The 19,535-nt window shown below is 48.9% G+C and overlaps 2 protein-coding genes across 8 annotated transcripts in view; one reads left to right on the forward strand and one right to left on the reverse strand.

The window, feature by feature from the left end:
• CTBP2 (C-terminal binding protein 2) overlaps positions 1–7,004 on the forward strand; it is a 134,387-nt gene extending 127,383 nt beyond the window's left edge. For 3 of the 6 annotated variants that reach the window (XM_053922503.2, XM_053922504.1, XM_045191647.3), the window contains 6 exons: positions 744–950; positions 2,920–3,134; positions 3,538–3,668; positions 4,117–4,244; positions 4,655–4,772; positions 6,524–7,004. In XM_053922503.2, coding sequence (XP_053778478.1) covers positions 744–950; positions 2,920–3,134; positions 3,538–3,668; positions 4,117–4,244; positions 4,655–4,772; positions 6,524–6,704 — 980 coding nt within the window. In that variant the 3' untranslated portion in view covers positions 6,705–7,004. The other 3 variants (XM_045191646.3, XM_045191648.3, XM_045191649.3) reach the window with 3 other exon arrangements.
• Positions 7,005–8,113: 1,109 nt separating this feature from the next.
• ZRANB1 (zinc finger RANBP2-type containing 1) overlaps positions 8,114–19,535 on the reverse strand; it is a 50,097-nt gene continuing 38,675 nt past the window's right edge. For both annotated transcript variants that reach the window (XM_053922506.1, XM_053922507.2), the window contains 6 exons: positions 18,886–18,957; positions 17,963–18,161; positions 13,172–13,292; positions 12,508–12,637; positions 12,175–12,404; positions 8,114–11,177 (listed from right to left, as the gene is read on the reverse strand). In XM_053922506.1, the coding sequence (XP_053778481.1) occupies positions 10,959–11,177; positions 12,175–12,404; positions 12,508–12,637; positions 13,172–13,292; positions 17,963–18,161; positions 18,886–18,957 (971 nt within the window). In that variant the 3' untranslated portion in view covers positions 8,114–10,958. The remainder of the gene's footprint in view (positions 11,178–12,174; positions 12,405–12,507; positions 12,638–13,171; positions 13,293–17,962; positions 18,162–18,885; positions 18,958–19,535) is intronic.

Genomic DNA, 19,535 nt, shown 5'->3' on the forward strand with positions numbered 1-19,535 from the left:
CAGTGCCCACCCTTCCTGCCCCGACTCCCGCTGTCCCCTGGCAGCCCCTCAGTCAGAGCCACCCATGCAGGACAGCCATCCATCTCTTCCTTGCACAGAGCCTGGTGCTTGCCCTGACCCTGCTGCCCTTGGTCCCAAAAGCCCCTCTCAGACCGCAGGCCAGGCAGGCACCATGAGAGCACACGAGCCAGAGGCACCATGGGGCTGGGCTCGGGGGCCAGTGTTGGGGTGCAGGTGTCAGTTCTGACACCTTTCCCTTTTTAAAAACGAGTTCTAACAATTTGCCCTGTCACACTGGTTAAGTGCCACAAAATAAAATCCTCTGTCCCGTAGCCAGCCCGGGAAGGGTCCTGGGGGATGCCCTGCCCTGCAAGAGGCTCCCACAGCCCATCGGGGGCCTGCACACCCGCTCCCAGCAGTCTGGGCTGGCCCTGCCCCTCTGGCCAGCCACTGCTCCCTTCCCAGGGACGGGTCTGCAAGTATAGGGTGGGCAGGACATGGGGTCACTGGGGACCGGGGGTGAGCCAAACCCTGAACGGAAGTGGAGTGGGGGTCCCTGGGTGTTAGAACCAGGGGGTCTGTGTCCTCTGGTGACCAGCAGGCAGGCCTGAGACCCTGACTGATCTGCCTCGCCACATGCCCCAGTTCTGCTGCAACGTCATCCCTCAGCCAGGTGGGTGGGCCCTTGGCTCCCCGCAGAACTTGGTGGGGGGGGTCTCATCCTAGGCCCTTGCCCTCTCCAGGGATCGCCGTGTGCAACATCCCATCAGCAGCGGTGGAGGAGACGGCCGATTCCACTGTCTGCCATGTCCTCAACCTGTACCGGAGGAACACATGGCTCTACCAGGCGCTGCGGGAAGGCACACGGGTGCAGAGCGTCGAGCAGATCCGGGAGGTCGCCTCAGGAGCAGCCCGCATTCGCGGGGAGACCCTTGGCCTCATTGGCTTTGGTACGTGCCCGCTCTGCCCTGTTCCCCCACCTGCAGGGGTGGCCCTTCCCTGGGAGTGGAGGGTCCCCAAGGGAGTGCATGTGACAGGTTGGCAGGGGGGCGGGGGGGGGGGCAGGTCGGGGTCAAGGCTGCTTCCAGAGGAGTGGGGAGGGCTCAGCGGGAGGTGCAGCGGCAGGGAGGTGCTTTGTGGAGAGACAGGCAGGCTCAGACTACAACAGGGCCTGGTGGTTGAGCAGAGCTAAGGCCCAGCGCCCAGAGGCCTCACGTGCTGGGCTGGAGTGACGGCAGGCCTCGCTGAAGGGTAGAGTCACGGGGTGGTGCCCCTAGGTAATCAGCTTGGAGAGCTCACCTGCGAGTGGGGGCCGGAAGAGCTCTTCTGGGGGCAGCTGGTGGCTCTGGGAGGCTCAGGGCAGGTTTCCAAGGGAAGGTGGGAAGCCCCAAGGCATCTGCTGTTGGCAGCACAAGCTCGAGTAGGGCCCCGACATTCCATGTGGTAGGGAGCTCAGTGACCTTCAGGAAAGCACTTGACCCCACTGCCTGCTTCCTGATCTGTGAGTGGGAATGGAGCAGAAGGGCTGGCCTGGCCTTCAGAAGGCTCCCAAGCTGACGCTCAGCCCTCCGCTCTGGGCTGTCTCCAGGTACCTGAGGGTCAGAAGCACCCGGGTCTCCTCCAGGGTGCACATCTTCCCGGCTCTCGGTCAGAGTTTAAGAACCCAGGCAGCAGGGGTGATCACACTCAGGAAATCGGGCTTCAAGAGTTCCCTGTGGGGACTGTAAGGCAGGCAGGCAGGCAGGGTGTTGTGGGGTCCACAGCGCCCTCTGCTGGATGCTTAGGTTTCCTTGGGCTCTAGGAAGTGTCTGAGTTAGATGGTTCTTAGAACTTCATGCGTTCAACTTCAGCAGGAGCCTTAGGCTGAATGGCCCAGCCATGTGGCAGGGCACTTGTTTCGGTGGCTTCTGAGTCCAGCCATCCCTGCAAGTTGCTCCTACCACCGTCCCGATTACCTGTGCACGCTGACTGGCGTCTCCTTGCTACCTGCTCCTTGCTACCTGCTCAGGAAGGCAGGGTCCTAGGCAGCCTCTCACTGCTGCTGCTTGCTGTTTGGGGCAGTCCCGCGTTGCCTTGTTCCTCCCTCCCTGCTCATCTGAGTCCTGGTTCTAGAGGAAGGTTTATTCTGTGTTCTTCCTAAATCAGCCCCTTTTCAAGCATCAAAGCTTTTTGTTTTCAAGCTGCAGGTGGTGCTAGGACCCCACAGGGCCATCCCTGGGGCCCAGGGTTGGTGTACACGGTGGCCACCTTCGGAGTCAGGGAGACCTTTGTGTCCTGGGTGGTGACACTGGTTTCTTGTTTGCTGGAGGCCCCGGCTGCAGGCCAGAGGGGCGCAAGGCTCCACTTGCGGGTCAGGGCCCAGCCCGCACCCCTGAGCATTCCCACACTGCCACCCTCCACCCCAGCGGTTTCCTACAGCACTTCGTGCTCAGGCCGGACCATAGGGTCAGGTCATTGCACTCTTTTCTGCGAGTAAACTGGTGCTCCGTAAAGAAACGAAGCCCAGCCCTGGCTGGCATGGCTTCACTGGATTGAGCACCAGTCTGCAAACCCGGAATTTCACCAGTTCAATTCCCGGTCAGGGCATACGCCTAGGTTGCGGGCCAGGTCCCCAGTAGGGGGCATGTGAGAGGCACCCAATCAATGCATGTAGAGTTTACTAGAAAGCAACTCTGGCCTAGACGTGGCAAGCTCTGGAAGCTTGGCTGCAGACAGACCTGGAGAGTGCCAGTCTAGGAGCACCAAGCCTGCAGCACACAGTTCCTCTGGCGGTGGCCTCAGGAGCACCAAGTGCAGGCTTGGGCTCCCAGCAGTAATGGAGGCCGCAGGCCTGGGGCACCATGCAAGGCCTGGCACCCGGAGCCCAAGCGTGGCAGGAGGGGCTGCGCACTTGCTCACCAGGACGCTCTCTCTGCACAGGTCGCACGGGGCAGGCGGTCGCTGTCCGAGCCAAGGCCTTTGGATTCAGCGTCATCTTTTACGACCCCTACTTACAGGATGGGGTGGAGCGGTCCCTGGGTGTACAGAGGGTCTACACCCTGCAGGACTTACTCTACCAGAGCGACTGCGTCTCCTTGCACTGCAGTCTCAACGAGCATAATCACCACCTCATCAACGACTTCACTATAAAGCAGGTAAGTTCTGCTAGATGCCCGCAGACCCTGGCGACTTGTAGCAGATGAGAAAGGGGCTGGGAAATGGTCCGTGGACATGCCCAGGGAGCAAGGAAGAAAGTCCCTTGAGATGGGATCAGTGAGGAGCTAGGTGAGGTCCCTTAGGTGGGGTGAGCCCTGTTGAGCAGGAAGGGACTAGAGCTGGCCCATGGCCCGCCCTATCTGTTCAGGCCTGGCCTTCAAGAAGAGACAGGCCAGGCCCAGCCTTGCCACCATGTGCTTCCGTCTCGGATCCGCAGACACCGACCTGGCCTTCAGCGGTCACAGAGACTCCGCACGTGAACAGCCAGGCCTGCAGAACCCCTGGTCTACGGCTGCCTGCTGCCTCAGCCTCCGCTTACCCAGCCTTGCCTTCCTCCCACAGATGAGGCAAGGCGCGTTCCTGGTGAACGCGGCCCGCGGTGGGCTGGTGGACGAGAAAGCCTTAGCCCAGGCCCTCAAGGAGGGCAGGATACGAGGAGCAGCCCTCGACGTGCACGAATCGGAGCCTTTCAGGTGGGCCTGGCAGGTGGCGGGGTCTGCAGCCCCAGTTCTGGGTTCACACCTGCCCCAGGGGCACTTCCCCAGACTCACAGGTCCTAGGTAGGACCCAGTTGTACTAAGGGCTAGGGTGTGTTCTAACCGTAGAAGGGCTGGAAGGGCCCCAAAAGTTAACAGAGACGGGAGGATCGGTTTGCCTGTGTGCAGCCTCAGGTGTACCCTGGCCTATTGGTTCTGCTCATAGGCAGGCTGGCCCTCCATAGAACTAACCATTCTTCTTCTGAGTCCCCGATTACTCCTGGCACTGATTACAGAACGGTTTTACCAGAGTGTTGTTCAGTGCCTGGCCACCGTCTGCCCAGCCAAGCCCCGAGGACAAGCAGGCCCGGGGCGGGGCAGGGGCGGGGGGTGTTTGCGGTGGGCTCCTCTCACGCCCTGTATATCTGTATACTCCTTCCTGTAGCTTTGCTCAGGGTCCCTTGAAAGATGCACCGAATCTCATCTGCACGCCCCACACAGCCTGGTACAGTGAACAGGCATCACTGGAGATGAGGGAGGCCGCAGCCACAGAGATCCGCCGGGCTATCACAGGTGATCCACCCCTCACCTGGGTAGCAGATGCCCAGGGGCTACGGGTCTCGCTGGGGACAGGAACTGGGTTTCCAGTTGACGGGAGTCTTGAAAGAGCTGAACCCTGTTTATGCACATCCCAAACTAAATGTAGGAGACCCGTTTCCTTCGGGACCAGCTAGGGGAACCGTTATGAATGGGGCAGGGTGGCCCTCCCCCCAGGGAGCAGGAGGCTCCTTCCACCTTGCCAAAAGGCCGGTGTGGAAGAGCTCAGGGCTTGGGGCTCTGGAGCACTCTATTCGGGGACAACCAAAGGGCCAGACCTCCATTAGAGTGACACTGACTTTACTCAGATTTCTTTCAGTGCAAAGTTCTGTTTAATCCATTGCCGTCTTAACTACATATCGTTGATTTCAGTCATCTAATTCCAGGTCGCATCCCAGAAAGCTTAAGAAACTGTGTGAACAAGGAATTCTTTGTCACAACTGCGCCCTGGTCAGTAATAGATCAGCAAGCAATTCACCCGGAGCTCAACGGTGCCACCTACAGGTGAGGGGAGGGCGGGTCTGAGCCCAGGGGCAGAGGGCGGGAGCAACTCGGGGAAGCGACAGGTGAGCACCGTACACGGAACCACACTCCATTCTGAAGCCACTTCAGAGACAGAGGGTTTTACTGGGGAAGATTGAGACTGTCGGTGATTTTGTTTTCCAATTTGAATCCTCTGGTGGTCGACCAGGGAGTTTCATTCGTGGTCGTTTTCCAGGGTTCTCTTCCCTCAACACCGCTGGGCCCCATAGAGGAGGAGCTACGCCCTTAACCCCCAGCAGGAAGTGGAACGATCACGGGTTGGGCCGGGCCACTCTTGGGGGGCCAGGGGTGGGGGTTGCTGTGCACCCTGTAGGTAGGGAGGTAGGGTGTGCAGTGAGCAGCCCTGGCCTCCCCGCCCCTGTAACCCTGCGTAGGTCACGGCTGATCTGAGAAACGAATGCAAACTCTTTCCTTAAATATATTGGGTGCATAGGTTCAAGGTCAGGACTAGCTTCGAAGGAAATTCTGACGACATAGATACAGCTCCCTCGACCAGCAGAAAAAGAAAAAGGTGTGTTAGGTGCTCTGCATCCAAAACAAATCGCTTGTCAAGATACTTTTGCAAGTGTTGTAAAAAGTATTCATGCCTCGAGCACGGCGGCATTGTCTGTGTTGACTGTTACAAGCGTTTTGCAAAGCCAGCCATTGAAGATTCTGATTAAAGACATCTTTTGGTTGTATTTTTTAGCAATATCCATGTTTCCGTTATTTGAAAAGAAAATTTTTTCTTAATGTTTTTATATTTCTTTAATTTCTTCTAGATTGTAATGAAGATAAATAAAAATATGTATTTTATTATATAAGTATAACGCAGATTTGCAGTGTTTTTATTTTTGCATTCAGCACATACTAGTAATGGATGTATCTCTTGGATACATGCAACCTACACTGGTTTTTTTTTAAGATTTTATTTGTATTTTAGAGAAGGGAAGAGGGAGAGGGGGAGATGCATCAATTGGTTGCCTCTCACATGCCCGCAACTGGGGGCCTGTGGGTGGCCCCACAACCCAGGCATGTGCCCTGACCCGGAGTCAAACCAGTGACATTTTGGTTTGTAGGCTGGTGCTCAGTCCACTGAGCCACACCAGCCAAGGCAGTGTTGGCCGAGACCTCCACAGGGTGAAGGGCCACACCCTAACTGTTCCTTCGCACAGACCAAGGCTCCATGGTCCCCTGCAGCACAGCTTGTGCCTGCAGGGCTCACAGGGAGGGCTCCTCCCTTCAGAGTCCTCCTTCACCTTGACACCGGAGGGTCACTCCACAGCTCCCGACAGCACCAAGTCTCACTGTGCGTACCTGCCCTGTGGCACGTCCTCACGCACTCAGCAGCTCGTGCCTCCAGGGCAGGTTCCCTGATGCTCTTGACCATGGCTTACCTTGGGCCAAGCAAGTACAGGCCTACCTGGCCTAGGCAGCCACGTTGAGTGCTCAAGAGGATTCTGTGCTGTCAGTTGGGAAATCGTTCGATCTGTGAGTGTAACTAATGAAAACTTCATACAAACCGTTTTCCAAATGCAGGGCAGACCCCTCAGGTAGCGTGAGGAGCAGCTACTCAGGTGCTTGAGCTTTCAGACCTCACACAAGTTTATTCCTTGCCTTGGGGTAGGAAGGATGATGGGTATCCCATCCATAAAAAAAGACCACACGCAGGCAGAGCCAGAGCGGGACCACGTCGACCCTGGACTTACCTGCCCCTTCTCTGTGTTCCTTAGATACCCACCAGGCATCGTGGGCGTGGCCCCGGGTGGACTTCCTGCTGCCATGGAAGGGATCATCCCCGGAGGCATCCCGGTGACTCACAACCTCCCCACAGTGGCCCACCCTTCCCAAGCACCCTCTCCCAACCAGCCCACAAAACACGGGGACAGTCGAGAGCACCCCAACGAGCAATAGCAGAGGATGACAAAAGGTCAGATAAACCTGGGACCAAGAGACAGTGAAATATAGATGAACTAAGAGAAAAGGAACGTGCGTTCTTTTTAGCTGACTCTGGACATGCGCACCAGTGACGTTGCAGTGTTAAAACTACAGAAGAGCTGGAAGCTGAGACGTAGGAAAACGGAAGACGCCTTCTACTTATGGAGGCCCTGAAAGACTAGGATGTGATTTATTAACGACCAACTTCTGTTATTGTGTGTTAAGTTTTTCATCTGTGCATCAAATCACAAAGAATAAACAGATCTTTTTCCTTTATCAGTCCCTTGGGCACAGCAGGCCCTGAACACCTTGCTATAGAGAATGTTGCGTCGAGAGTTCCCAACCATCCAAATAAAAATTAAGAGGTGATCCCCCCACCCTGTGACTATGGTCCACAGGGGCTGGTTGCTGCTGCTGCTGCCGGGAAGCTTGTCTGCCTGTGTCGGCTCAGCTGCAGGCACAGGGCTGCAGCCAGTGGCGGTTCCTGCACAGAGAAGGCTCCCGTCTGAACTGCACGCTAAGCGGGCGAGTTGGCTGTGAGTTCAGTAATATACCCTCTAATGATGCAAAAAAAAAAAAAAAAAAAGTATTAAGTTTCACAAGCTGTTTGTACTCAAATATATTTTCTCAGTTCAGATCCTCAGCTATTTTATTGAGTGGAAAGTCTTGAACTAAAAGAGTTCAAGAAGAATAATGTTGCATTTCCTTATGTCTCAGGAAACACTTTTTATGGTAACTTGTCAGATTGTCTATGAACAAACCCACTTTTTTAGACATTGATAAAGTCTTCTTTTCTTCACGTGATATTTTATACAAGAACACTTCAGGTGTGTTATTAGATGTGACTGATTTTAACAAATCCTATTAGATTTGTATCAACTAGTTACATGTTATATTCATAGTCTTTTGTGAATCATCGCCTTTTTGTTTAAAAGATGGCCTATTTTGAGCCTTTGTATAGGTACATTCCTGTTTTTGTGACAAAAACCTTTAAAACTGTCCCAACAGAAAAATAATGGCTATCGGAAATGTTTTGTTTTAGTGTGAGTTACCGTTACTGTATTTGTTTATTGTAAAGGTGGACATTTAGCGTTCAGTGCAGTTTTCAATAAAAGGTAATAAAAATTTCTGTCCTGAAACTCAAGTACATCTCACCAATGTAAAGTCCTCTACTTGAGATGTTCAAAGGCAACTGCATTTTCACGCAGCCAGTCTCAGCTCTTGTCACTCCAGGGCTCACACATGCACTACTCCCTCCCACCCGCCTGTGCCGAGACCAGACTCCAGAGCGCTGCCGATCACCTCCCGTCTCAAACTAAGCCCGCCGCTAGCAAACAGCGCCGCTCTTAAGATGAGACAGGTTAGAGTTCAAGAAACAGAGTGGGTTATGTTTTAGAGTTCTCATTTTAATTTACCCAAAGGCAAATCGCCTGGCTCAAGCATTAATGCAGGAAAGTGAATCTCAAACTTTTTTAAAACAATATTTACAAAGAAACGTTGCAAAATGATTGACATCGGCCACTTCCATCTGTCGGTGACTTTCAAGCTGACATAGTGGATCTTCCTCATGAAATGGCACTGAGCCCTCGTACCAGCGGTGTCCCCAGGTGTCCAGTGCATCCGACAGTCCCCATACCGCACTCCCTCTGACCCCTTCCTCGCCCTCCTCATGCCATTAAATCAGAAGTCATGGCATCTGGAATCATCAGCCTCCTGGCTCATGTTAAGGTGGTCCCATCACAGCTCTGCCATGTGACAGGTCACACTGAAAACCTGGCCAGGCTGGTGATGAAGCGCACAATCACTGACCTAGCCCTCCGGGAGCAGAAGGGCAAGCGCAGCGCCATCTTCGTGACCGCGGCCAAACGGGCAATCCGCGCGGAGTGACGGGTGCACAGAAGGAGCCCCCTTGCTGCCTGTGGACAGCGGTGCTCCCTAATGGGAAGTCTGCGACACCGTGAGCCTCAGAGTCAACAAAGAGGCAGGTCCAAATCCACGGTGCACCTGGACTTGGCTTAGGACAGAAACCACCACACCGCAAGTCTCCCTGTACAGAGCTAGCACAGTAAGTCCACGCGGTTGCTACTTACTGTCCAGTCAACCCAAAGACATACACATCCGTCACCTGGTCACACTGTAACCTTTAGGGAAGGACTACATACTCTGTCTTGGGACAACAAATATGGCTGTTTAATAGTTCAAGAGCGTAACATAGCATTGATTTACCGAAAATGTTGGCCTTCACCAGCCAGTCAGCTGTGAAAACCATTTAAAGCCCCGTCTGTGTCTGGAGCCTAAGATATGCGATCTATACTCTTTCCCACAGGGAAGAATGCTGTACCTGTTAACCGAGCTGTGGTCAGGGCCACTGATCATAAATAAGTAGAGGCACCTCGGGGAAAACAACGCTCGGCAGGCCGGGCCCTGGGCCCGGGGCCCTCTGGCAGCCCTGGCTTCGTGTGAGCCACGGTGGCTGGCTGATGAGATGCTTTCCCTCAGACAGGGCGGGCTTCTGCAACTGGGAAGGTCGTTTCTGCTCACACAGCAACTACGAGTTCCCTGCCCGCTGCAGAATCACGCCTACACGTGGAGGAAAGCTTATAGGCGTGCTACACACTAAGGAGTCAGAAAGGCAGCCTGCTCAAAAAACAAAACAAACCTTAATTATGGACCAAAATCAGAGCAAATCGCAGAAAATCAATTTGTAAGAAAATATTAACCACTTGGAACAGTAACATTTACATTATGATGTATCAAAACTTGTTTACGTGGAATCAAATCGCAAAGTTTTTCCTGCAAGTTTCAGCATGCAGCGGAAGGGGCCTTCCACTCTGGCGAACACAGGAGGTGACCGGACGCCTCCAGGCCATCTTCTGTGTCTAGTAATCAAAATCAAAGGTAAGGCTGTGCACGTTCCAGTGTCCTCTAACGGGACTTATAAGAAAATGAGAAGCCAATATTTAAGTTTTCACAGCCTTTGCATCCCAGGGAAGAAGCGTGTGCGGGCGCGCATGTGCGGGCCTTCTCTCCAAACTCTGCTGTGTCAGCGGCCTTGTACAAAGTGCTCGTCGGGACACCGAGCCTGTGTGTTCCCCAGACAGGTCGGAACTCTGCCCGTACTGAATGAACGCATACCTGAAGGTCAAATGATACTTCTCATAAAAAGTCTTTCTATTTAAGATTACAGTTTTAACTTTAAATAAGAATGGCCACAATTAACCAACATGCAAAAATTCTCAGAATACTCACTGAGGAATTCATTAATACAATGCATTTACCACCTTACTGCATTTTTAAATCTTTATTCTGTACTGAACTGATACTCCCAATTAGCCCAAGCACAGGCATGCCTTTCTAACACAATTTGCTGAAAGCAGAGCTGACGCTAAAACAGCAAGACTGCCAGGAGCCCGCGCGAGGCGGTGTAGGAGCGCAGCACCGCCCCCCAGGCCCAGCGCCTCCCAGACGTGCGCCCGGGGAGGGCCTGCTCGCGGAGAGGCCGCTGCCCAGAGTCTGGCAGAGAGCCCTCCATTTCAGGGGCTCTTCCACACAAATACCTAAGTACTGAAAGGGGCATACTAGAAATTTTTTTTTTTTAAAGAAACCAAAACAAGGGAGCGATACTATGTAAAGTTCACTCAATAAAAAATTCTTACTTTCTTTGTAGTTTGTTCCTTAAAGATTTGATTTTATTGGGCACAACAGGAACTAAATTATTAATAAAATAAGCCTGTTTTTATTTTTACGTTTTCCTGTGGAGAATTTGTACAAAAAGTTTCCAAATCTCTATGGAGCTCTAGTGAGACAATGTAAAATGGATCTTTTAAGATGCAAGTAGAATGCCAGGTTCTACTTTAAAAAAAAAATCTCCAAGGAACAGAGTCCTCTGCCATGTGCTTTTGGAGGTGCCCATGCTGGAAAAAACTTCTCAGTAATGTGAAGATGCTGGTACAACTTTTCCTATTACACAACTTCTTGCACAACCACATGCGTTACATTTATAGACAGATTGACGATTTGAAAGGAAGAGTGCTGTCTTAATGAAATGCGTTTTTTACAGACTAGTCCAAACGAAGTTCTCGGTGTCCTGGCTTGGCAGACACGCCGTCTCCACCAATGTGGATGGGAGACCCTCCGAGCAGGTCCGGCTGGGTCGCTAGTTCCATGCCATGCACGCTGCTTGGAACACCACACTACAGAACTGATACCTTGGTCTTCTGCTTGTTTCTTTCATTCGTCTTCATCATCTTCGTCTTCCTCTCCATCAGACAGGGAGGTGCACGGCCGGATCTGCCGGTAGCGGTCGAGCCACTTCTCCACCATGTGCGTGACCAGGGGGTGACTCCGCCGCCGAGAGCTCTTCTGCATGGCGACGAGCACCCCGCCCTCCGTCACGCAGCAGTCCAGCCACTCCCTGAGCAGTTTCTCCTGCTGCTCCTCGTTGCCCAGCTTTCGGGAGAATGCCAGAAAAGGGGGAAAGACAGCAGATCAGAGACTTCACAGGAAACATTTCTGGCATGAGCACAAACAAAAGAGCCCAAGCGACTAACTGTTTTAACGTGATTTCAACCTCTCCTCAATTTGATAATGAAAACCCGCTTCCTATGGTCAGATACACAAAGATATCAATAGGGAAATTCACTCAAACACCTTGAGGGAAAAAACGCCTAGTAACCATGTAACAGCAGAAAACAAGGGTCTAATGGGCTAATCCTGGCAAAGAAAAGGCTTAAAAAAAAGGTCACAGCTTCAAACATACAACAAGGTGAGTTTACCCAGCAAACTACCTACAGGCTAAAGTCAAAAAATTATGGTCTAAGAATCTTTCTTAATGTCACCTAAGAGTTTTATAATGATTACTAGCATATTAAATAAAGAAACAATAATTTTATAAGAATACGGGTTTTCTGAGATGTTCTTTCGCACGTTCTCACCACCTTCTCCCTGAACCTGCAGACTGGTGCCCCTGCCCCGACATCTACGTGTCTCATCTCAACGGAGCAGGCAGTCGGCGTCCCGCTCCCCCAGGGCAGAAAGTGAAAGCTGTACAAGGCCGTGGTGATTCCCACACCGCAGCCTCGGTCCTCCTTGCCCAGTCTCCTCCAGATTCTGCAAGGGTCACTGGCTGCTCTTTCAGCTCTCGATTCCGGTCTCACTTCCTCAGTGATGCCATCATCCCTCACCACCTTATTTAATCGCAAACCCCGTCTCCCTTTCACCCTCCCTGTCCCCTCACCCTGCTTTTTACTCTCTCTCCTCAGCACTCCCCACCTCCGGAGGGGGGGGGGGTGCTTTTGTCCCACACAGCACGCCCTGCGCTGCGCCCTGACCAGGCTTTCAGAAAGGGATGCTCCTACAACCACACTCCAGACTCGGTCTGCGCCCCGCGCTGGGCTCTGGTGCAGCGTCACTGCCTCACGTAGTTCACAGGAGAAGCGCGTCTCACCTCCTGAGCAGAGAGAAAGTGCACGTGGAGCAGCTTCCTTTCGCTGTCAACCAGAGGCAGAAAGGTGATGGTGACGTCGTCGTCGGTGTTCAGGTTAGCACCAGCACCTCGGTTGCCATAGCCGTCATTTTCCATGGCAACCAAAGCAGAGAAGTGGCCTCTTGTATAACCCAGAGCAATTGGACTTTTCCAACAAAAACTCTGTTCCCACAACAAAGGCAAATACACACCTGGAAAGAGGGAAGAAAATCAGAGTCAGACTTTCAGGACACGGCTGCAAACTGCATCACATTAATTTAAAAAAGACCAAATGCGCTCTTGAGGAATGCTCACCTTGAAACCGAGTGTACCCTAAGGTTTCTCCCCGGAAACTTTTGTAATACTTCACTCCATAAACTATGATTGGCCGTCTAAGAATATGTGCAAGGACAAAAACGTGCGTCTGTTCCAGACTTGCTCCGGGCTACACAGAACAAAACAGAAGGAAGCAATTTCTCTTTAAAACATTACCGCACACTGGAAAACACACAAACCACAGTGCTGCCCTCCGGCGCACTACCTGCGTGCATTTAAACAAACAATAATAATACTGTCAAGCTACACAAGTGTGTGATTCCTCAAATATCCGAGTTCAATAAAACTACCAGAAATCTGCAGTCTATGCACGGGCACCCTTCAATCAGGGTAAGTGCTGGGCTCGGGGACAAGAGACGCAGACAGCAAGGGATGACTCCTGTGACCACCTTCCAGTCAAGAGACCTGTCAACGCACTGCCTGCAAGGTGCTTCGTTCGGAAGTACAACTTCCACCTGGACAGTGTGATCACTCAGGGAAACACGCTGCTCTGCCCGCTCCGTCGTGAGGTCACAGAGTTACTTTAACAAACAGCAGTCACCACCGGAACCCAGAGGGCCTCCCCGGGTAATCCCAGGGATTCAGACCACGGGGCTTGCTTTCTGCTTTCGTAAGGCAGCAGCACGCCTTGAAGCATTCTTACCTGACTGGCAAGAGAGAGTATAAACGCCCAGTCTTCTTGCCACTGTTCTTCCCTCAAGGAAAAGTGTAAACCAAAGCTCTGAGAATACCATGATTCCCAGTCTTTCCAACGCGTGTAAAACCTAAGAAAACAAGACAGTAAAAAATACACCTATAAACAACACGTAATGTTCCAATCATTTATTTAATGGAGCCTTTAGGCAATTCACTTTCAAAAATTAATAATTTTATTATTTTTACCTGCCTTCCAACATATTTTTCAAATTAAAAATGCTTCCACTTCGCTAACAGCCATCTTTAACATATCCTCAGACTTAATTTGGCTCACTGCCCACTAAATTTTCATCAAATTTCAAACACTAGTGATGAGAAGAGTTAATTTCAATGGTCTACTCTTAGTCTACAGATTCCAAAAAACAACCCACTCAAGACCACCTGAGATGCTGGATACAACCAAAGACACGCCACTTCCCCATTAACGTGAGGTTTTCCCTGCCTGGTCACGGCACGCACCACAGACTGGAAGTGCCCCGTGCGTTCCTGAGATTATCCAAGTCACCTCCTTGAGATTTCGTACGTTAAATAATACAATTTCTCTACGTTATCTGCAAAACCAATTCCTTCTTTCTACTAAAACCCCTTCTAAGTACTTCAGCCTAGTAAGTTATGAAGATTGAAAATCAGCTTAACAATGGGTCATTTGGTACACTGAATTACTAAAAACAAAATTAGTGTTCTTTTTATCAATTACAGAATTAGGCAAAACCAGGTACAATTATGCTCAAATTTGTGATTCACTGTCTTACAAAACGATCCAGCCAAGACCTCTGAAGTAAAGAAAGACATTTAACCTGTAACGTCACATTCACCCTCGTACAAAGAATGAAAACTCCTGGCACTCTGATGGATCTGAACTCTAGGTAGAGAAGCAGAAGACAGGAAAAACCTGTTGGCACTGCTGAGAAGCTCCAGCAGGAAGAGAAGTGGGGGGGTGGGGGCGCCGCCAGGTGTCTCTACAGTGAGCTAATGGAGGGCTCCACAAAAAGTGACTATCACCCAGGGTCAGCTCTTAGCTGATCTGCAAAATACTGAACAGTTTTCTATTCCAGGTAATCAACACCTTTTTAACCAGGACTCTTAAGTTTCAAATGTTTTAAAAATACAACACACTGTTCTTTTAACCTACCTAAGAAACACGAAAGTACACTGGAATGCACCAATGACAAAACACACCGACTTTATCCTCACCCGAGGGCATTTTTTCACTGCTGGGGAGCAAGGGGGTCCACAGACAGAGAGAGAGAGACAGACACACAGACAGCGATCAGCTGCCTGTTCGCAGATACCGCAACCAGGGATCAAGTCTAAGAAATGACAGTCCACCAACTGAGCCACCACAAGTTCCAGGAGAAGTGCCACGAAACACAGACAGTTGTCATGAACTGAGAGGTGTGCACGATGAAAGTTCCTTGGTCGGGGCCTAGAGTCATTTTGTAACTGAGATCGCGGAGTCTGCCGGAAATTAAATGATGGCGTACTCAAAACTGCGCAAAGACAACTGCAGAACAGGGAAGTTCAAAAGGACATACCTTAAAAATAAGCATCTTAAAATAGTCATGCCCACCACACACAGACCTAAAACTCTGGAACTTCCGGGCTCATTAAGAACAGAAAACCAAACCAAATCCAGGAACACATGACAAAGCGGTTTCACATTCAAAACTCAATTCCATGTTCATGGTTGTAAGATGCAATGTCATCAACCTGGTAACGCTCTCCCGATTTAACCTAGAGTGTTAAAGCAATCGCTACCAAGTCCCAGAGGACTTTCTTGCAGAAATGAATACGGATCCTGAAATTCATACGGAAATCCAAAGGATTCAGAATAGCAAAAGGAATCCTGAAAAACAAAGTACAAAGCTGAAAGATTTACATCCTGATCTTTAAACTCACCACAAAGCTACAAATCATCAAGAGAGTCTGATGTTGGCCAAAGACAGATCAACGGGAAGAGAGTCCAGAAACAAACCTTTATTTTTATGGGCAAATAATTTTCAACACAAGTTTCAGGGCAAATGAATGGGGGAAAACAAGAGTCTTTTCAATAAATGGTATGAAGACAGTTACATACCAACATGCAAAACTGATCTTACTAGGTCTTTATTACCTCACACTTTAAATAAAAATCGGCTCAAAATGGATCACAGACCATAAATGTAAAAGCTAAAACTGTAACATTCTTAGATAAAAACACAGCAGTAATGCTTTAAAATTTTACTATTAAAATGTAAAACTATGATTAATACGCCAAGGGCCGTCACGGGTAGCGCAGACAGCACGCAGGAACAGGCGGGCAGTGTGAGCCAGCGGAGATGGAGAACCCATGCAGAACCGAGAGGAAAGGCTAGAGACCAGAGACACCGCCAAAGACGAGCAACGCCTCGGCCAGGCTCTTCCGTAGACTGACGTCGCTGAGGGCAGAATCCCTGCGCGCGAGGACATGACAAGAGAAACTTCCAAGACTGGAAACAGAGAGAACACAGATGGAGAAAAGAACAGAGAATTTCAAAGAACTGCCGGACAACTACAGAAAGTGTAACATGTAACACGATGAAAGTAACAGAAGAAATTATTTGAGATAATAATGACTGGGAATTTGCCCAAATTAATGTCAGAACATAACATAGACCCAAGAAGCTTCAAAAACACCAAGGAGGAAAAAATATCAGAAAAACTATACCCAGACATATCATATTCAAACCACAGGAAGTCGAAGATGAAGAAAAAGTCCCCAGCAGACCCCCTTCCCAGGCAGTGTCCCCAACTCAACCCGCACAGCAGGCCTGCGGGCCTGCGAGCCCGCCGCCACAGGGGCGGGTCCAGAGGGCCTTCCCATGCCCCCGCGGAAACCAGGCCAGCCAGGGGGAGATGGAATGAAGTATTTTTAAAGTTTGGAAGAAAAACCACCAACCTAGAATTCCACACCCTGTGAAACGAACCTTCAAAAGTGAAGGAGAACCAAAGAGTTTCTCAAACAAGAACAAAGAACATGCTGCCACAGACCTGCCTCCACAGCAATGGAAAGTTCTCTAGAGACTCTGTGCGCGCACACACATACGCACACAAATACATACGTGTCAGACGCTCGGATCTGCACACAAGCAGCAAAGAAGTGAGTGAAGGTAAAATAAAAACCATCGATTCTGAAGGGCACATTCTTTTTTTTAAACTACGTTATGCGTCCAATAAGGTCGCCATTGAGGCTTGCCAACCAGGGAGCTATTGTTTTTGTTCAGGTGTCCACAAATTTTTACTATACTGCATGCTCTGATCTGTAATTTAACTCTCAAGAAAGTAATATATTGCTCTTACTTTTAAATTCCAGAGAGCGCTTTCAGTAAGTCCTTACTGCACACTTACCATGTGCCAGGTTACCGTCAGCACTGAACTTCCACAATGAAAGACGACAAAACCCCTCACGGAGTGCACAGTCTAACGGCTTCACGTGACCCCCAACACTGACGAAAAACACGCAACTAGTGAGGGCTTGAAGGGCACCGACAGAGACGAGGGCAGTACAGTCATTTGGAGGCGGCCACTGTCACTGTTGCGTGAGCGTACAATTAGGTGTAAGAGGGGAAAAACACGTTTTGATGCTAATGTAGGGAAAACAGTAAATAGCAGAGGTCAATGAAAAATGTGTACTAACTTGGACACTGGGCAGTTTGATTTAGCGTCTTTCAGCCTCAGTGTTCTCACTTACAACGAAATGACAATTATAGGCAAAACCACGGAAACAGCCTGAGTCACATAAATGTAAACCCGAACTCCTGACTCACGAACAAGCACGGTTTGCAGTGATCGACCCTGCCATGGCCGAGTTTACAGTTCGAGACTAGCCACAGATTTGATTAGACGCTGTGCTGTGCAATAGAAAATGTGGTCTTAAAGTCACCTGTGCCTTGGGGAGAGAGAGAATGTGCAGTGTCCTGTCAAATAATCTCTTGGAGTTGAATAAAAATGAAATCATAGCTACTTTAAAAGAGGAGCAAAGCCCTGGCCGGTGTGATTCAGTTGTTTGGAGCATATTCCTGTGAACCAAAAGGTTGCGGATTTGATTCCCAGTCAGGGCTCATGCCTGGGTTGTGAGTTCGGTCCCCAGTCAGGGTGCATGTAAGATGCAGCCAATCGATATTTCTCTCACATCGATCTTTCTCTCCCTCTCTTAAAAAACAAAAAAATCAATGAGCATGTACTCGGGTGAGGATTTAAAGGGGAAAAAAAAAAAAAGACTCCTCAATTTATCCGATATGATTATGTCATCAGTTTCTTGCTGAGACCCTATTATACATGTCATATTTAGAGCTGATACTTAGAATAAACCACAAAAAGACTTGATATTATAAGACCTTATTAATGTTTAAGACTACTACTACTAAATATTTCTACTTTAAATAATTATTACCTGAATAAAGATGAAATAAAAGAACACAAAGAGAAAAGGCTGATATTCAAGTTAAAACCACGACAATTAATTACATGCCAATTTCTATCTGTTCTCTTCCCACACTCTCAGGACTGTTACTTTCACACTCAGCAAAGGGCACAAAACAGAGCTCAGCAAAAAGCTGTAAGAACCACTGAGATGGCCTCAGGGTCTCAATGTCCGAGAGCAAAGCTCTTCTTCCCCAGCTCCCACAGGCAATGTCACAATGGAAGGTGCCCCACTGCCACTGGGAATGGACACCGCAGTTGCGCCGGGGACGGAAGCAGGCAAGGGGGGCCAGCTCACCAATGCGAACAGTCATGCAGGCTGTCGTGCAGGGCTTTCCGAAGCACCGAGTCCTTGTCGTAAATGCCCCAGGTAGCTTGCAGCACTGAGTCAAGTAAGCAGTCCCCGGCAGTCCGGTTCCAAAGTGCATAGAGCCGACTATCCAAGCGTGTCGCCAATTCCAAGGACCAGTTTATAATTGGAGATTCTTCTTCTAACTCTACGTGAGGAATTTAAATAGCATGTTCATTTTCACACCCATGCAATTAGGAACAATTCAGTGGAGAGAAGAATCCATTCTCTAGATGTTAACAGGTTTCTATGTAATTTACTAATAAACACCTAAATGTATTTGTCAATTGAAATATAAACCTTTTGAATAGCTGAAACATCTTGTGGCTCAAGAATAAATTTACTCAACTTTTAAACTCTTTACAATTTTTCTTTTTTTTTTTTAATTACTTTATTGTTACTCAATTACAGTGGTCTGCATTTTCTCCCCACCCCAGCCAAACCCACCTCCCTCCCCTGCTTCCACCCTCCCCCTTGGTTTTGTCCATGTGTCCTTTATAGTAGTTCCTGAAAACCCTTCTCCCTACAATTTATTTTCTAAAAAATGTTTAATATGGAAGTATACTCATTCTGGAATGGGAAGTGAAAACCAGTTTTAAAAACTTTTATACCTTTATTTGCTTGCTCTATCAGTTAAGAGCTGTGAATGTGCGTTCTTCCCCAGTTTTATTAAAATACAATTAACATAATGAGCATTTTTAACAGCAGAATACATTGTTCTTAAGGACTTTACATTTCTAATTGGAAGTAAAAATCAAACAAGTTGACCATACACTAAACTACTCCAAACCAAACTGAACTACTATAAAACAAAGCAGGAAGTTTACTGAAATCGATGAAAGGTAAATTATACTCATTAATACCATGCCTACCTTTTTGAACATCTCTGTCAAGCACCTCATCGAATAATTTCTCTTGGACTGTTGGAGGCAAATCTTCAATATCTACAAAGAAAAAGAATCTTAAGAGATCCCGTGCCTCACGTCAAATCACCGTGATGTACAGTTTAAACAGCTGATAATTTTATGTCAATTATATTTCAGTAAAGATGAACTCAAAGGACAAAAAAATAAGGTTATTTAACATTCAAGTTAAATCAATAATAATTACATGCAAATTTTCATCTGTTCTCTTCCCACACTCTCAGCCTCTGCTTAATCCTGTTACTTTCAGACTTTAAAATCTTGTAAAAGTTAATAAACCATTAACTGTGGCATACCGATCAGTTTATCATCTTCCTCAAATTCTCTATGCTCTATGCAGTTTACTATTTGGGTAAGAACCATTATCCTTTAAAACATGGTTTTTTAAAAATATTGTAAGCTATTTTCAAGGTAAAATAAAAATCTAATCATCACTTAAGTTTTAGGGTAAAACTTATATACAAGGATGGGCAAAAACAGGTTAAATTACCAGCCATGATAAACATTTGACCAGAACAGAATGAAGAAGCAAAAATTCAAAAAAGTGAGGAGAGGCTTAGGAACCTCCAGAACAACTGCGAACATTCCAACATCCGAGT

The sequence above is a fragment of the Desmodus rotundus genome, chromosome 4 (assembly GCF_022682495.2).
Source record: "Desmodus rotundus isolate HL8 chromosome 4, HLdesRot8A.1, whole genome shotgun sequence".
Lineage (NCBI taxonomy): Eukaryota > Metazoa > Chordata > Mammalia > Chiroptera > Phyllostomidae > Desmodus > Desmodus rotundus.